The sequence below is a fragment of the Suillus clintonianus genome (genome assembly GCF_016758775.1).
Source record: "Suillus clintonianus strain FC179 chromosome Unknown DEU56scaffold_58, whole genome shotgun sequence".
NCBI lineage: Eukaryota > Fungi > Basidiomycota > Agaricomycetes > Boletales > Suillaceae > Suillus > Suillus clintonianus.
In genome coordinates this window covers 78,583-94,594 of record NW_024539282.1, presented here as the reverse complement: position 1 = coordinate 94,594, position 16,012 = coordinate 78,583, and the positions used below count along the sequence as shown (strand labels likewise).

The 16,012-nt window shown below is 48.7% G+C and overlaps 5 protein-coding genes across 5 annotated transcripts; 1 reads left to right on the top strand and 4 right to left on the bottom strand.

Moving 5' to 3' along the window:
- Nucleotides 1-3,191: 3,191 nt before the first annotated feature.
- Nucleotides 3,192-5,024, top strand: DEU56DRAFT_860318 (uncharacterized protein; the record flags this gene model as incomplete). Its single annotated transcript, XM_041355317.1, has 9 exons — nt 3,192-3,611; nt 3,668-3,740; nt 3,790-4,027; nt 4,083-4,150; nt 4,205-4,287; nt 4,342-4,392; nt 4,445-4,618; nt 4,673-4,864; nt 4,920-5,024. Exons 1-9 carry the CDS (start codon nt 3,531-3,533, stop codon nt 5,022-5,024), a joined length of 1,065 nt encoding a protein of 354 aa, XP_041206344.1. The 5' UTR covers nt 3,192-3,530.
- A 529-nt stretch (nt 5,025-5,553) lies between these two features.
- On the bottom strand, nt 5,554-6,885 carry DEU56DRAFT_740486 (NAP-domain-containing protein; the record flags this gene model as incomplete). The annotated part of the gene is made up of 4 exons (XM_041348814.1): nt 5,554-5,682; nt 5,736-5,914; nt 5,965-6,454; nt 6,526-6,885. The coding sequence occupies 4 exons, from the start codon at nt 6,883-6,885 to the stop codon at nt 5,554-5,556; spliced, it is 1,158 nt and encodes a 385-aa protein (XP_041206343.1).
- A 1,706-nt stretch (nt 6,886-8,591) lies between these two features.
- Nucleotides 8,592-9,929, bottom strand: DEU56DRAFT_902643 (uncharacterized protein; the record flags this gene model as incomplete). The annotated part of the gene is made up of 5 exons (XM_041356606.1): nt 8,592-8,932; nt 8,969-9,055; nt 9,198-9,258; nt 9,344-9,490; nt 9,675-9,929. 5 exons carry the CDS (start codon nt 9,927-9,929, stop codon nt 8,859-8,861), a joined length of 624 nt encoding a protein of 207 aa, XP_041206342.1. The 3' UTR covers nt 8,592-8,858.
- A 289-nt stretch (nt 9,930-10,218) lies between these two features.
- Nucleotides 10,219-11,696, bottom strand: DEU56DRAFT_815243 (Gpr1 family protein). The gene is made up of 4 exons (XM_041353769.1): nt 11,467-11,696; nt 11,239-11,411; nt 10,846-10,999; nt 10,219-10,790 (listed from the first exon to the last, which is right to left on the bottom strand). Exons 1-4 carry the CDS (start codon nt 11,565-11,567, stop codon nt 10,550-10,552), a joined length of 669 nt encoding a protein of 222 aa, XP_041206341.1. The 5' UTR covers nt 11,568-11,696; the 3' UTR covers nt 10,219-10,549.
- A 1,685-nt stretch (nt 11,697-13,381) lies between these two features.
- Nucleotides 13,382-15,789, bottom strand: DEU56DRAFT_815238 (auxin efflux carrier). Its single transcript, XM_041353768.1, has 8 exons — nt 15,408-15,789; nt 15,259-15,346; nt 15,140-15,212; nt 14,950-15,090; nt 14,791-14,894; nt 13,839-14,737; nt 13,755-13,788; nt 13,382-13,706 (listed from the first exon to the last, which is right to left on the bottom strand). Exons 1-8 carry the CDS (start codon nt 15,458-15,460, stop codon nt 13,572-13,574), a joined length of 1,527 nt encoding a protein of 508 aa, XP_041206340.1. The 5' UTR covers nt 15,461-15,789; the 3' UTR covers nt 13,382-13,571.
- Nucleotides 15,790-16,012: the final 223 nt, after the last annotated feature.

Sequence of the window (16,012 nt, the reverse complement as noted above, 5' to 3'; positions counted from 1 at the left end):
AGTTTCACACGGATGGGCTTATCGAGCTTCGTGTAGTGAGCAAAACGCGACATATCAGGTTCCATATGGGCAGTGGACGCGGAGTCTACATGAATAGAGCCTACAGGCATAGTGAGGGAGGACGAGATATTGGCAGTATGCTCTTTTAAGGTGAGAAAGTAGGGAGACTGTGGTATAGTGTTGGGTGAGGTAGCGCCCGCATCAGGTTGGTCTGCCAATGGAGATTCCGTGTTAGCGGCGACAGCGGTAGGGGACGAACGTGGTGCTGACTTCTTCTCATCCTTAGCGAGGCGTGCACGACACTGTGCCCAGACGTGGCCAGCCTTCTGGCAATGGCCACACTTAGGCCTCCATCCTACGATCCAGCCGTCTCCCTTCGACTCGTCGAATCCCTTGGGAGGGACACGATCACTCGTCTTAGGAGGCGCACTGTTCCCTCGATGTCCAGACAGCATGGCGACATGCTCTGGTGCGCTGTTGGTCCCTGCACGATGCAGCTCCTGGGTCTTCAACCGATTCACGATGTCGTTGAAGTCCAGCGAGGTGTCACTGTTGACGAGCGTCTGGCGAAGAGGGTCGTAGTAGTCGGGGAGAGCTCGGAGGAGGATGTGTACGAAGATGGCGTCTGGAATCTTGTACTCCTCCTTCGTAACAGTAGCACCGGATGTGGTAGAAGCTGGAGTAATTGAGGATGTGGATGGTGCAACTGAGAGTGCTGCAAGGTCCGACTTCAAGACAATGAGTGTCTGTAACGTCTCCGCGATGGACGTGCTGTCGTGCGCCTTTGGAATCGTGAACAGACGATCGAGGTACTGATTGAATCGAATGGCTTTCTGGGGAAGATATTTCTTCTCCAGAGCGATCCAAGCAACGTGTGGATTGTCGATATCACGTAGGTAGACGAAGTCTTGGGCGTCGATGGCTGTGGAGAGGGCACTGAGTGCGAGGAGTCGGCGTTGTTTGTAGAGCTTCACCCGCTCGTCGTGCTTCTCCATGCGGAGGATGTTTTGATCAGAGTCGGAGAGTTGGGCTGGTGGGGACGGTTCTACTTCGTCTCCACTGATGTAGTGCCATAGCCCGATACCACCGGCCCACATCTTGAAACCTGTCGCCCACTGGGAGTAATTAGAGCCGTCGAGAGTGAGTTTCTCGTGCGGGTACTTCTCGGTCTTCGGGAGAGAGTCCGATGATGTCATAGTGATCGACAGTTAGGAGTGACACTTCGATATTGGTTTGGATCCCGGTAGGAAGCGTGATGGGTGAACGGACGTTCGAGAGGTGCTAATGCGAGAGATGGGGTAATACCGCTGCCCTTTCAGACAGGGCTCATAACCTATTGAGAGGCGAGAACTAGAGTACGAGTCTCAGTCACGGTTAAAGGGACTCCATTCAATGTAGTACTACGAACCTAGAGTACGAGTCTAATATATATAGTGAGTACAACAAAGTAAGGATGAAAGAAATATAATACACACCTCAGTCACGGTTAAAGGGACTGAGGTGTGTTAGCGCGTGTTCGTAGTCTTATATAGAGTTAGAATACGGTGAAAAACGGAAAGAGAAAATAAGTAAGGTACGTCCCAATGTCTTGCATTTATATACGTCAAGGCGTTGTGACGTCCTGGTCGCCCTGGTCGCCCTGGTGGTTAGGCGTACTCTCGACACTCCCCTGTACATGTTTCAACATCTCGACGATATTGGACCGCGTGTTTATATCAGCGATGCGAGGTGGTTACACCTGTTAAACGCGTATGCCCGTGTCGTCTCAATCTTCGCGGGCGTCGTCGCCAAACTCGGAATCGGAGCTGGACTTGGATGGGACGTTGACACCGTTGGAAGATTTGGAGGAGGGGATGGGGTGGCCGCAGCCGGAGGTGGGGGAGTCTGTGACTGTGACGTGGGGGTCGACGCGTGCGCAGGAGCGGAGTGTGTCTAATTCGTTGTCGCCGGATGATTTGGTCAAGGCTATCGGGGTTGCGTTGGCGGCGACGCGTGAGGGTTCGGGGAGTGATGCAGTGGGGCTGTGAGTTGTTTTTGCATAATTTTGTTTTTGTTGTCTATAAGGATGGCACGTAGTAGGCGTTCACGGTCGGTATACCGGGTATACCGTACTTTAGTAGTGGTAGTACGCAAATTCCTTAGGAAGTGCCTTGATGCCTTGGCAGTTCAACCACGGCATCAAGGCACTTCCTAAGGATGTCAGCGACAAAGAGATCACCGAGGCAATCAATGAAATGTTTGGGCGGTTGAATGACGTTGAATCATCGCACCAGCCATACATCACATTTGAAGCTGGTTGAATCTCTCTCCGCAATCACCAACACGACTCACGAGTCATCGTACTAATGTGAGATTCGGACTGAGCGAGTGTTGAAGACAAGGTCTCAGAACGATCCAGAATTTCATGCTCCGACTCAACTTCACTCAGTCTTCACCACAGCCTTTCAATTTCCGATTCGTTCCCCTGTAGATGTTTCAACATCTCGACGATATTGGATCAAATGAACCTCGAACGGTTTTCCGGCTGATATGACCTTTCCAAACGACTACTATGGGGTGTACATGATACTTGTCCGGGGAATCAAGGAGACTACGAAGCATGTTCTTGGGCCGGAGCACAAGGCTGGTCTCTATTTCCATTTCAACGTCGAGACCTTGATAACAGTAGTTGTGTACATTAATATTGACCTCGGTATGATAGGTTCTCTTGATCAAGTGATATAAAGGTCGCCGCGAGATATTATGGTACCTCAGTCCGACTCGCGCATTCTCTCAGGCTCGGTGTTTGGCCATGGTAGGACTGAACTTTGTAGTGTCTAGGTTGAAACAAGCGAAAGAGACACCAATGCATAGGCTCGCAAGAAAATTGTCGTGCTTTGTTTTTCGGGGATTCAGATATGAACCCCGAGGATTAATAATAACGGTGCTTGGAGAGTCGTAGTCTCCATCTTTTCCCAGGTGAGTATCATGACAGCTCCACCAATTCTGAGCTAATACACTACAAGAAACACGGCGCAGCACCTCTTGCGATTACGCCCTTATTGTGGAGGTACACATGATCAATCCAGTTGAGCGGAAACCATGATCCGGCCCGCCTTCGACTGAGCGTACTAAACCTACCGAGACAATCAGTTCCCCCGTCAGTGGCACATTCACACATCATACTAACCAGTGCATTCATTCCGTGCTTTGAGAACATAATCAAAGGGAACGGTGTCACTTTGCGTCATTAGCTCCCCATAGCTCGCCAGGACCAGTCATATCATCAGGTCCAGTGTCCAGCTGCAATGTCTTCTGACCAACCTCCTATCACATCGGCCTATTATTATTGTTGCGCACCCCGATATCGCAACGGCTGCCTTATCTATTCTCTATTCTATCAATTAATGAGCCATTTGGCTTCAAGATTGCATGCTCATGCAATGTCAACGACAGATATGAGTCCCACCACTCCAGCGCTGTTCAACGTATAAAGGGAATGCTGCAATTCTTTGCATATCATACCCACACCATCGACCCTATTAATTACAATGGCGCCTTCAGTTGCTGACATTTCGCCTTCTGTCACAGACAACGTTGTCGATCTCAAGTTAACACCCGCAAAGCAGGATGTATGTTGCCCTTGTATTGAAGTTCTTGATCGTTTCCCGACCATGCCTGTTCACAGAATGGCCCGTCATACCCCTTCTATTACCCCTATTATGATGCGAACGAGAAGTTCCCTCCAACCCAAGTCTATGGTATGTGAATGTCTTCAGTCAAGAGTGATTTAATTAACATCGGAGATAGAGCACACGGACCCTGGTGCCAAGGCGGACCGTGCTAAGCCGCACCTATTGACACCCGATACAAATGTTAGCCATCTGAGCCCTTTCCTCGGGACCGAGATCTCCGGTGTACAAATTTCCCAACTGAGCGAGGAAGGCCTTAATGAGCTCGCTCTGTACGCCGCGGAAAGGAAGGTCCTTATCTTCCGTGATCAGGACTTCAAGGATATTGGTCCTGATAGGCAAATTGAGATCGCCAAGTGGGATATTTCGCTTTTGTAACAGTTATGTGAACTCATGATTTCTGTTTATCAGACACTTTGGTCGAATCCAGAGGCACCCGACCTCCGGGAACGTCAAGGGATACCCAGAGTTTCACGTCGGTGAGGCTGTTCAATGTCATGGCATCATATCTTCCATTCTCACTTTGACTGTAGTTTATCGGGGTGTCGAACATGACAGGCTGAAGGAGGTCATCCCTGACGAACGCATCAACCGCACCCAATGGCATTCCGATGTTGTCAGTACATTATTTTCTGTTGTGGCTTTCCCCTCACCTGACGTCCCCATACAGTCCTACGAGAAACAGCCCGCCGGGACCACTTTCTTCTTCGTTCTGGACCAGGTAAATCTCCACCCTATCGTAACTATCTGTGCCAGAACTAACTTGAGGGCAGCCAGAAGTCGGCGGCGACACGCTCTTTGCATCTCAGGTAGAGGCATACAACCGCCTTTCCCCTGAGTTCAAGAAACGCCTTGAAGGCTTGCGCGCCGTACACAGCGGCTTCGAGCAAGCAGAGGCCTCCCGCAGGCGTGGCGGGATTGTACGTCGAGAGCCTATCCAAACAGAGGTAGATGACATCTCACTTTCAATTATCATACGCGCTGATCCTGTTATCATAAAGCATCCCCTCGTTCGCCGGCACCCCGTGACTGGAGAGAAAGCGCTCTATGTGAACCAAGGCTTCACGCGGCGCATCGTCGGCTTCAAGGCTGAGGAATCTGAGTACCTCCTGAAGTTCTTGATCGATCACATTGCGAAGGGTGCGGACTTCCAAATTCGTGCGAGGTATAAGCCTGGCAGTGTTGTTGTCTGGGTGGGTGGATTGCGCTTGTTTTCGTGTCAGTTGCTAAACCTGATCTCGTGTGCAGGACAACCGAGTCACTGTGCACTCTGCGACTGGAGACTTCAACCCTGGTGAGAGGAGGCATGCGGTTCGCCTCACACCTCAGGCTGAGGTTCCGACCGAATTGTAGACAACTGAGTATCTAGCAGCACAATGAATCTGTGAATGTATTTTATGAAAATATACAGTCGTCCTAAGTAGTACATCGCAAACAAAGAGGAAGCCCCTAGGACATCCATTGCTTACGTTCCATTATGCTAGGTGCAAACTGAAGCAAACCCACGTAAGACCTATATACAACACCCTGATTAGGTAGGGTCAGTAGAAGAAGATTCAAGCAACGACAGAAGAAGACTAGTTCTGCGTCAGAAAGAAATGAGAGTTGCACAGCAAGTTGTGTTTACATGTAAAAACAGGCAGGAGGAGATTGTATTAATTCATGTCAACAAATGCAACAACAGAGGATTTTTGGAAGGTGGTTTCTCAAAGCGTAGAGATGGGATGTTTGCCTACTGCTGCTTGCACTCTTCGGGGTTGACGGCACCGGCACTCGAGCCGCCACGGCCCTTGGGAGGACCGCGACGTCTTGGCAATTCAACTTCGGAATCAGAATCCTTGATAAGGATGAGCCAGTGGTGACATCCCAGTGGGTGGGACGATCATACCTCGTCGTCGAACTGACCATCCTCGTCTTCATCGTCCAGCTCATCAAATTCATCTTCGTCGTCATCCATAACGTCGTACTCAAGGGCCTTGCCAGTAAAGTAATCAATGGCACGCGGAATGATCTAAAGCATTCATAATTAGTCAGCAATGCTCCCGATGATTGCGGGATATCTACCTTCTCCTTGAGGTCCTCGCCGATCTGGTAGTCCATCTCCAATTTTTCCTCGAGCTCCTCGAGATCTTCATCTTCTAGATCATCTTCCGCTCCTTCGGGCAGGGGAACGGGAGGTGAGAAAAAGTTGAAAAATGAGTCGGTTGGGCGCGCTTTGCGAACCAGTCGCGTGCGATTTGTGTCTGGAGAAAATGATGAGAGACGCTCTCAATCGGAATACAGATGATGGTACTCTTGTTTCTTTGTTTTTTGATCTCGAATTCTTTTGTCAAGTCTTTGTCCTCTTTCCACTTAATCTCCGTGCCGATCGCGCGATCGTACACGAAGTCACCAGAATAGCCTACCTCCTCCTGATAGAGGTAAGTCTTATCAAGAACGTCATTCTCGAAGAAATCGTTTGAACTGAAGATAAAGCTGATCTTGAATCCGGGTTTTGGTGAATCGCTAGGAAGATACGATAGCCGAATGTCAATGAGGTTCTTGAGTGCACCAGCATCTCGTTCCGTGATGATCTCTGAGAGTCCGACATGATTACGCAGTGCCGTAAGCCAAAACTCTGGGATAGCCGCTGGTGCGGCTTCATCGCTTGGAGGTGGCGTGTAGAGGGGATCATCTTTGAGAGATGCTTGAGTGCCGGCTTCGATCTCCTCCGCAGTGGCTTGAGCAGCACCCGAGATGATCGCGTTTCTCCGCTCATATAGAGGATTTTGAAGCTCAAGGTACTGATGCGACATGGAAAGAAAGAAATCAGACATCAGACATCAACATAAGTTACGAAAAAATAATCGCGGACCTTCTTCTCAAGTTCCAGGCATTCACGCTTGTACTGATTCTGCAGCTCATTTTGCTTGACCTGAACCCCTTTCAAAGCCTCTACGCTCTTCTTTACATCGTTAGGCAGACTCTCGATATACCCAGAGCTCTTTCCGACGAGATCTGCAAGGCGGCCTTGAACAAGACCCAACATCGCGGCCTGGGCACCAGTCATCTGAGCAAGATCTTCGGTCTCATCTTCGGCTGGTTCATTATCTTCCGAGATGTCAGGGACTGTTGGACGCGAAAGACCAGCAGCGATGGGAGCGTGCGTCAATGGCGTGTTCTGTGGAGTCGGTGCTGTAATATCGCCATGAGCAATGGGCACGTTAGAGGACATGATGGGCAGATAGAAAAGAGATGACCCGCAAATTGTCGAAAATCAGTAAACAAGCGCGCAAATGTAAAGCAAGCGGAGTTTCGGTCCATGCCGAGTCGCGTCTTACAAGCAGCCTGCCAGCTCCTTCAGGTTACTGCCAACTCAAGGCATGGCATTGACGGCGTTGGCTGGTAAGGTGCCATGTCAGGGGCCTTCAATTCTCGGGTATGATCTGCGCTATGTATTAGAACACGCTACTCACTTCATATACAGCCGATGTAGACCAATCTATGCCTCGTTTCTTGCTTTATTCAGCTATCATGGTTGGTTTATGAGGGCATCTTGCCATGGATGGCAATTGTAGTCACCGCGATTAGGTCACAAGGTGCCACCGCGCGAATGTCGTGAGGATGCATAGCCTGCACCTCTCCACCCTCCATATTAGCCAAGGTCGGCTAACAAGACACCACCAGCAGGGTCAACTTTTGACAATCACTGGCAGGACCCTGGGACATTTGAGTCAGCTGTATCCATGGGCCATGGCATGGTGCGATGGACTTGGAAGTAAACAGTGTCAGATTGTGTTATTCGTGATTGACGATTCGCGAGCCGCCAAAGCTAATCAAGAAGCAGGAAAGTGTCAGTTCCTCGGCCACCTGCGATGTGGACTTGTGACTCAATTTATCTGAGAGTTGGTTTGTGTACGTATAACAACTTGTTATCCTTGTCATTTGCCTGCAACTGACGCGAGTGTTTAGTAATCCTTGTCCAAAGGAATATTATTACGACCTTGTTTACATCCTTCTAATGAACACTCGATCGATGAGTTGGTCATGAGTACTATATTCAGGACATCGTCTACCTGAAGGCGTCGCACGATCTTTAGATATCGTCTCCAGCTTCACGGCACGGCACAGCTCCCCTCGGACATATATGGATAAGGTGCTCCCCTTCGCTGCAACTACTCAGATAAGTTTTTGGCTACCCTTTCCGGGAGTGCCATACCTCTGCCACAATCTAAACAATCCCTTTCTCCAAAATAGAGCATTGGGATTAGCCAAGAACCCATTGGCTAGTGGCTTCTCCCACCGCCACCGTATGCGGCACACCTCCATATCCTGGCCAGTCGTATTACGTTACCCCTTCTATCTCTGTCCTTTCCGAATTCCCATCCGAACGAATCAACACAATATTCATCACGTGTTCATGGGGCCTCCTATTTCATGTAAGTATTCATAACATCCCTTCCTCCGCCGGCCTGCCATGAGGCTCCAGCTGACTCACCGGCGAATTATTCAATGCGCCCCGCACATACGTACAAACATTCATCCAATTCACTGAGATTGATCGCATCGCCCGCATTTGTCAAGTGACGTGTATGAAGTTTCTCGAAGACGCCTCGGTTAAGAATTTTGGCGGCTTTTGAAAATCTACTGTGGCTGACCCTGCAATTAGGTTGTGCAAGTAAAGCCAGGTATCTAATCATTCGATCGTCATTCTCCTCGTGTTGGATCACGAAGACGAGCGCGGTTCAACTTTCAGATGCACTGGCGCCCGCGTGAACGCAATCTACTTTAAGAGTCTGGCCGGGACCAATGTGACTAGGAATGTGTCCACCTTTTCTCGGAGCTTAAGCCCTTCGTCAAGACGATGTCCTTGGCGAAGGGCGTAAACCCCGTTTGGACAAATCCAATAGCAGATCAAGTTCATAACGGTGAGACCAATGGACTCCTGCAGTACTAGTGGTATTGCCCCTCAATAGTTTTTGGCCAATCCGCTACCACGGCCTCCAGTGCAGGCAGATCCAAACGGGTACACTCCTCCTCCTCCACTGGACAACAAGTCAAGATGGGCGAGAATACAAACTTTCCGGAATTTCTCGTGGCACCGTCGGGAGCTCTCCTGGTAAACTCCGATTCTGATCTTAAAGGTAAAACAGGCTATCACGGGGAGGTCAGAAGGGTCTATTCAGGCTGATAGGTATATCGCTTGAGCTACTGATTATCAGGAGGCGACTCGCGTCCTTTCTGTTCCGGCGCTAACTCTGTCGTCGTCGCAAACTTAACGCCTGGAACAAAATGTTAGATTTCAAGATAGCTCGCACCTTCGCGCAGGTTGTGCAGTCTGCTTCCATCGTATCGGGTCGTGTCGGATAGAATGCACGGATTGCTTCTTGGCACACCCCTGACATCTGTGAAACAGGCATGCACAGACTTCTTCGTCTATTCTTACAACAAGCACCTGTCAGAGTGACACTGTCGGCATACATATAAGTATCCTTGCTGGCAGGGGCAACAGGTTTGAGCACACCGTGTTCTTCAAGTTGAACTCACGCACCGCTTCGTTGACATCGGCGCTGTTGAATAGCGACGTTTCAAAGTGGGGTTTCTTACTCTTTGGATAATACCCGTGTGAGTGATGTTTTTTTTGCAGCAATAAGCTTCCGTAACTTATTTCGAGTATTCTACCTCAACCGCACCTCAATGCATTCACCTCCCGCAAGGGTGCATTCCACGCTCAAGTTTCTTTTGGCGGCATCCCCACGCCGATGTGTACTTGACGAGTCCGTCAGGATCGCGGGGGCGAACGATGGGGTGTTCAAATCTGCTCGCTTGTGACGTATGCACTGCGTTGTTCGGAATAAACAAACTGTGATTCCACATATTGCCCCCACAGCTGAGGCCATCACATGCCTCATTGCACTGCAAGGGTTACACCCCTATGCTTTTTGCCGAAGTAAAGGTAAAATGAAGTCCTCATGGTGATTGAGATCAACGACGTCTGGCTTGGCTTGGACTATAAGTACGTACTATAGCGTACGATGCACCCTCGAGCGCTGCAAATACGCTGAGAAGGTATCGGTGGCTTTGCCTCGCATCGCCCATGTTTGCGATAAGACTGCACATTATTTTAGGCGGGGAACTCGCTAACCCCATCGCGTCCTCATTCGGAGGCCACGCCTTCATTATACACCTACAGGCCCCAGGGAGTAAAGTCATGTTTGCGGCTCGCCTGAACTTGTATCCCTCCATCACGCCTCTTATCCAATTTGCGAGGACAGCCATGTTTCCCACCAAGGCCTGCTCCCTATTGCTGCAACCGAGGTGACCCTGAAACCTGTGAGCGGAGTAGGATATTAATAATTGTGGTCACAAAACATCCGAGATACTGTATGAGAAGAGCTTCCCCAGTCGTTATGGGCGTTGATCCTTAATTTTAAATACTCCTAAGATGTCTGGGGTTGGGAAAATTTATCCGATGTTTGCATGTTCTTGATAGCAAGCTTCCATCGTCTTCGGATGATATCAATTTATTTTTCGGTCTCCAGATCTACAATATTCATGCCATACAGCGTGGAGACGATCAAACGTTGCATTGCCAACATTACGAATCAGTTGAATATGTAAACATAGGTTTGAAATGTGAATGCGCGAGACACATATGAATCCAAAGCCAAAGGAGTGATCTACAGGTTGAGGACCGTGAGGAATAGTATTGCGAAATGCGTCGTCAGATTGGAGGATGGTATCGCAGGGTATAAAAGGACAAAAAGTAAATGGGGTGGAATGACCAAATGCTAACCATTTTTGAGGGAAAGACAAGATGGATAGTCCTAGACTGGTGTCCACGATGCAAGATATTGAAACTAGAGATCTATCTCACGCGTTCTTGATCAGTCCGACGCTCAGTCCACGCGTTCCTGCTTGATAGTTCCCATAGGTAGGCCAAACCAGCTCTCTCCCTTGACTAGAAGCTCCGAAAGACCACAGTAGTATGCAATCAAGGCGGTAAGGATACCGAAACCGCCACCAGCCTTGGTGATGTTGACCTGGCCTGACCAGGCGCCCGCCGCGAGGAGCACGAAGGTAATGCACAGGAAGAATAGAAGCGCGATGAAGCTGATGTTGCGGCGTAGCGCTCCAAGCCTATTTATGGGACGTATCAGAGGCTACACAATATCCAAAAGAAAGCACAACGCACATGAGCAAGAACGTAAACATAAACCAGGTGATCAGGTAAATGCCGAGCGCCTGATTCAGTTCATCCTCATGACCCGCGTATGCAGCGATGATGCCAGAGTTGGGTAACAAGATAGTGGCGTATGACATCCAAAACGCGCCGTAGGATGTGAAAGCTGAGCAACAAAACATAGTCAGCATCACATTTAGATATCAAACATTTGACCATCGGAATGAGTGAAATAAAGAATACACAGTTGCAGAAGGTTCTGCCTGAATTAACCAAAAATAGCTAAGCTCCGGAAGTAAGATCCAGATCACATGACCACGGCGATCGCGTTGTGGGGATACACGTCCATGACATACGACAGGCACGTTGAACAGGCAAAGGCACCAATCACAAAAAGTCACGAACCTGTTGCACCAAATACGTTGCCGCGTGGAAACTCCCACATACCAGCGAGAAGCTGGGCGAGACCACCACAAAAGCAGGCCATACCGACGACTACATTCGGGATGGCAACTCCACGAGCGTTGACGTTGTAGAGAGAAAGAATGAACGTGGTGGACGCGAAGGAGAACAGGCCGCTGACAGATAATGAGCTCAGAGCTCTGGCGGGCGCGAAAAACATGTTGAACTTACAGTGCACCTGGGTTGGCGATACGCATTGGCGGGGGGGCGTTGAACTTCGCCTGCCTGTCAAAGTTCTGGTGTGCGGAGTTAGCTTTCTCGGTGTCAGACATGTTGAGGAAGAATGAGTGCTAGGCTTTCTCAGAAAATGGACGAAAGAGAAGTTGACCGATGAGGGGAACACGGACAAGTTTAAAAATCAATGAAGCCCGCTATTTATCCAGCGGGAGAACCGAAACCGGTAAAATGGTGTATGACTAAGCATGCCACCGCGAATTGAATTAATCGTCCACCTGACATAATGATCATTGATGTCAGTCTAACGGACTCTAACCAATCAACCGACTTCGCGCCACGCCACCTTTCAAGGTTTCAAGACCTCTTAGCTACCAGTTGATCTTTGCGCCCGTCATGAGAAAGTAACAACTTGGTTTGCCATTGACGGTCGTCGCATTTGAAAGCGAGGGTCCAAAGAGCCTTTGCTGCCTCCTGGAAATATTTTGGCGGTCTTGGCATTCGTCGACATCATTTCGCTTGCCCCGGATTCACATCTATTCAAATCTCAGGAAGCACCGGAAAAATCCTTTCAAATTTCAAAAGCAAAACCGTTAACAACGATGCGGCGATTTCTCTGATTTTGCTCACACGCGACGCATCCTACTTGATAAAGTAAATAATCTCAAGTTTGGGCTTGGATCAAGCGTATCTGATAAAGTGCCCCTTCTGAAAGACAGCGTCAAATTAGCTGTGTCGTTGAAGCGAGTTTCACAGGACCCACTGGCAGGTCGGCTTACTTTAAAGTTTAATACTATCTTTCCGGCCCATCAAGACTAGTGGATCACGGTATGCTGTGAAATTCGGTGAGCACAATATACTTCAACCATCTCTGAGAGATTCGGAATCAGTGAGTAACGAGTAGTGTAATATCGATACTGGACGGTTGTTTGATGTCGATTTTTTCTCAAAGGGCTATTTTTGCTACCAAGGCACTTTGTGGTGACAGCGTCGTCGTTAGGACCGGAACACACGTAAATGTCAGTGGGCTCAGCTCCAATCTCGTAAATACAATCATGAATGACGTTACGTCTCCGTCCTCTATGCGTCATATTACATTGAGGAGACTAACGATTTGCAGCCTCTGACACCGGACTCCGGGGGGTTTCAACATTTTGCCTCTTGCAAGATTTCAATAAAAAGGAGATCTAGACCTAACCTAGAGCGTTCCACTCTAGATTACCTTTCGAATGTATTTCCACTGGCGGCAAAAGGCGGTAAAATGTCGGTTTCCTTGCTCTGGATTCTGGAATACTCTACGTCTGGAACACTTTGACCGGGTCTTCTGGGGTTCGCCTTTTTGACTGTCACTCTACAGGACTCAAAACATTGAAAATTCCAATGTCGTACGCATCAAGTCTGACACAGTCACCATTACTTCGCATCATTCAAATGCGTAATTCAGCCGCAGCGGATCGGTGAACCAGCATATTAGTATGAAGGTCTTGACCTAAAAAATAGTACTAGTAAGCTAATCGGCAGAACTTCTTCGCTTTATTTAATCAACATTGTTCGTTGTTCAACATCGGGTAAGTATGCAATTCGTGTAAATGAGTAATCGTTATGACTTACTTACCATCAAACAGAACTCCAAGCAATCGGGATCGCGCAGGCCTTTTTCGTCTCGCGCTTCCCTTTCTTGGTGTGACCCAACTCTGGATCATTCAGGATGCGTCAGAAGATCGATAGAGCAGCCCCGCTGCCACAACTTCGACGGCCTGTTACCGGTTCCTCCGGACAGCTCAATAGCCACCACGGTCCAATCTTTGCGAAAAACTGAACCAGTCATCATGGGTTCATGTGGCTGTGAGTCAGTACCGTACTCCCTGACTGTCACGGTAGTGCCGATTGTTTTCGCTGATGGCAAATGTACAACATATGCGTATATAGGGGTCATAGATACAGTTTCAGGCGCTCTAATATAATCTACATGTATGTGCAGTACGGACTTGTTGTACATCTCTTTTACTGTCCGACTCGCCAGGAGAAATCGGACATTCGCTAATCAGCCATCAACATCTAAACCCGCAGACGACGCGAATCATCCATCCCTGCCTAGGGCATCATCCAAAGAGGATATGAAGTGTGAAAGACGTGATGGCTGTCATCGATATGAACATGATGATATACTGGGGTATCAGGAACGCTGATAGATGCTCAGCATTACCTGTCCCAGAGTATACTTGAGTCAAAAACACCTAAACGCTGCTTAATATTATCTCCAGAACAACGAATAAACCGAATACCTGTGTGGTCCCAGTGGGCAAGCACGACAAGAAGCTAATGCTTGTCAGGTTTCATTCAGGCGGCAAACGTTCGAAGGGACGCACATGCAAACGAATCTGAGGACATTGTTGGAAGAATCTATCAGTCCGGCATGTGTGAGTGATTGGCAAATGAGAACGCCCAGAACGGGCATCACAACGAGTCTACCAATAGCCAAACTCCCAATTGCACCAAGAGGGAGAGAGCTCCACTGGCTTCGCGGGATACTTAGTCTGGCAAGAGCAGACCCAAGAGAAATCAAGCCCATTGGTACTGATGCGGCACTAATGAATGCAGCTGTCTTCATGATAAATGCGAGTGGAGGTTGGCCATCGGGCGCTGGATGTATGTGCGTGCCTGGAACGCCTGAAACAAAAAGTGCCTTCAATGAAGGAATAACGGCAATGACGAATGAGGCGATTATCGACAAAGACGGGGGAGTCATGAGGGATCGCAGGAATCCAAAGGCCAGACCGATAAACTTGTAGAACCAATGAGCATGCGTCACTGCGACGTGTCCGGCGACAGAGCCAGGAAGACCGGTAGTTGTGGCGACTTTCTGAGTTCCGTCAGTAAAAAGCGGCCCGGGCGGTACGGCGGTAAATGAGGGAGAAGTAGGATCCAAAAACTGAGTAGACAGCGGATGTTCATCCGCCAATGCTAATATTCTGATTTCTTCCTGCCCTGACGGTTTATCACACGTAGTGACAGAGTCCTCATGTGTGAATGTCACATCAGGAGACCCTTTTTCGGCGATTGCTTGACCAGCTTCGGTATGAATATCCATGGCTGATGGATGTTTGAAGTGAAGGATCTGCCTGAGGTGTACAAATCCGGCAGCTAGACTCGACAGAGCCTTCTTGTGCTTGGTGCTTAGCCTTTCCTTGACTTGATCAGTTTCGAAGTCAGGACCATCGAAATCCATCATGATACACCGGTGTCCTCCAAGTGGAAAAAGTGTGATCTACGAATGTTGCAGTGAACGGTGGATACATGTAACACAACAAAGATACTCACAGACCATACAAGGATAAAAGCGGCGATGTAACCCACTGCCAGATTCTCATCATCAGTTCCATTGAAAGGAGCTGACGCCATCACGCTCAGGGTCACCGAGATAGCTAATTCAAACAAGTTTCAGACGGAACGTACGGCAAAGGGTTTCGGCGAGCTTACGGATGTCACCGATATTTGCCCACCCTCCGGCCACAAGAATTCCGTGCCGGAATCTGTGGGGAACCCAAAAGAGTTGCTTGATGATCCAAGACAATATTATGCCGATTAGCATATAGACCAGCGCAACGATAACAAGAGGGCCTGGGGGTAATCTTAGTCAAAACAGACGTAAAAAAGCACGGAGTCGTACCGAGTTCAGAAATGTTTGAAGAGTTGAACGCTGGTACAATCGTTGAGAACATCAAGTTTGGCGTCGTGACATTCTGCCGATAGATCAGTTGTGCATCCTCAAATAAAAATTTTCCCTACTATGATGACTTGTCCCATCCCGCGAGCCGCCAAGGGGGGCAATAAGCCTGCCTTTGTAACTGCAAATCCGCATCCTACACACAAGAACCTGAAGAAATGACAACGAGTGTGAAAAAAAGACGCAAGATAACTAAGAAAAGGATCCTTGCAGGCGTATGAGCGGTTGCACAGAAATCCAAACCAGTGTGCCAATGTTGATCATGATCCTTTTCGATGTGGACGAGTTGCGAGTCGTGATATGATTTTAACGAGCCGAAGAAATGCCTTGCTCAGAGACAGTCTGTCTTCTATTTGGACAGGGGAGTGAAAAGGAGGTTTGATCAATATTCCTCTGGACCATGAAAAGCACGACACTTAAATACAAGTACGGCAAGTGCTTCCATGTCTTTGCTGGCAGCTTACAGACGTAAGACCGGTAAGATATGGCCCGACCTCTTATGTCTGCACCCTGAGAAGCGGACCACTGGTCCGTCGTGTTAATCAGTGTCAATTCGGTCAGCCAAGTCGCAAAAGATGGTGGCTTTAAGCTTATCTATTCAGCGCAATTGCTTGGAACACGTCAGCTTGTATCAGTGATTAGTGCTAGGAGCTGCACGAACAGACCCTGAGCAAGGGACACCATATCTTGTGTGACAGGAGATCCTGAGCGATTAGCAAATACCCTAACCATTTTACGCATTAAGGCGCAGCTCCTGTCAAGATCGCCGAATATCGCCGATATACAAGTTAGTATCTGATATGATGTCTTTCCAGG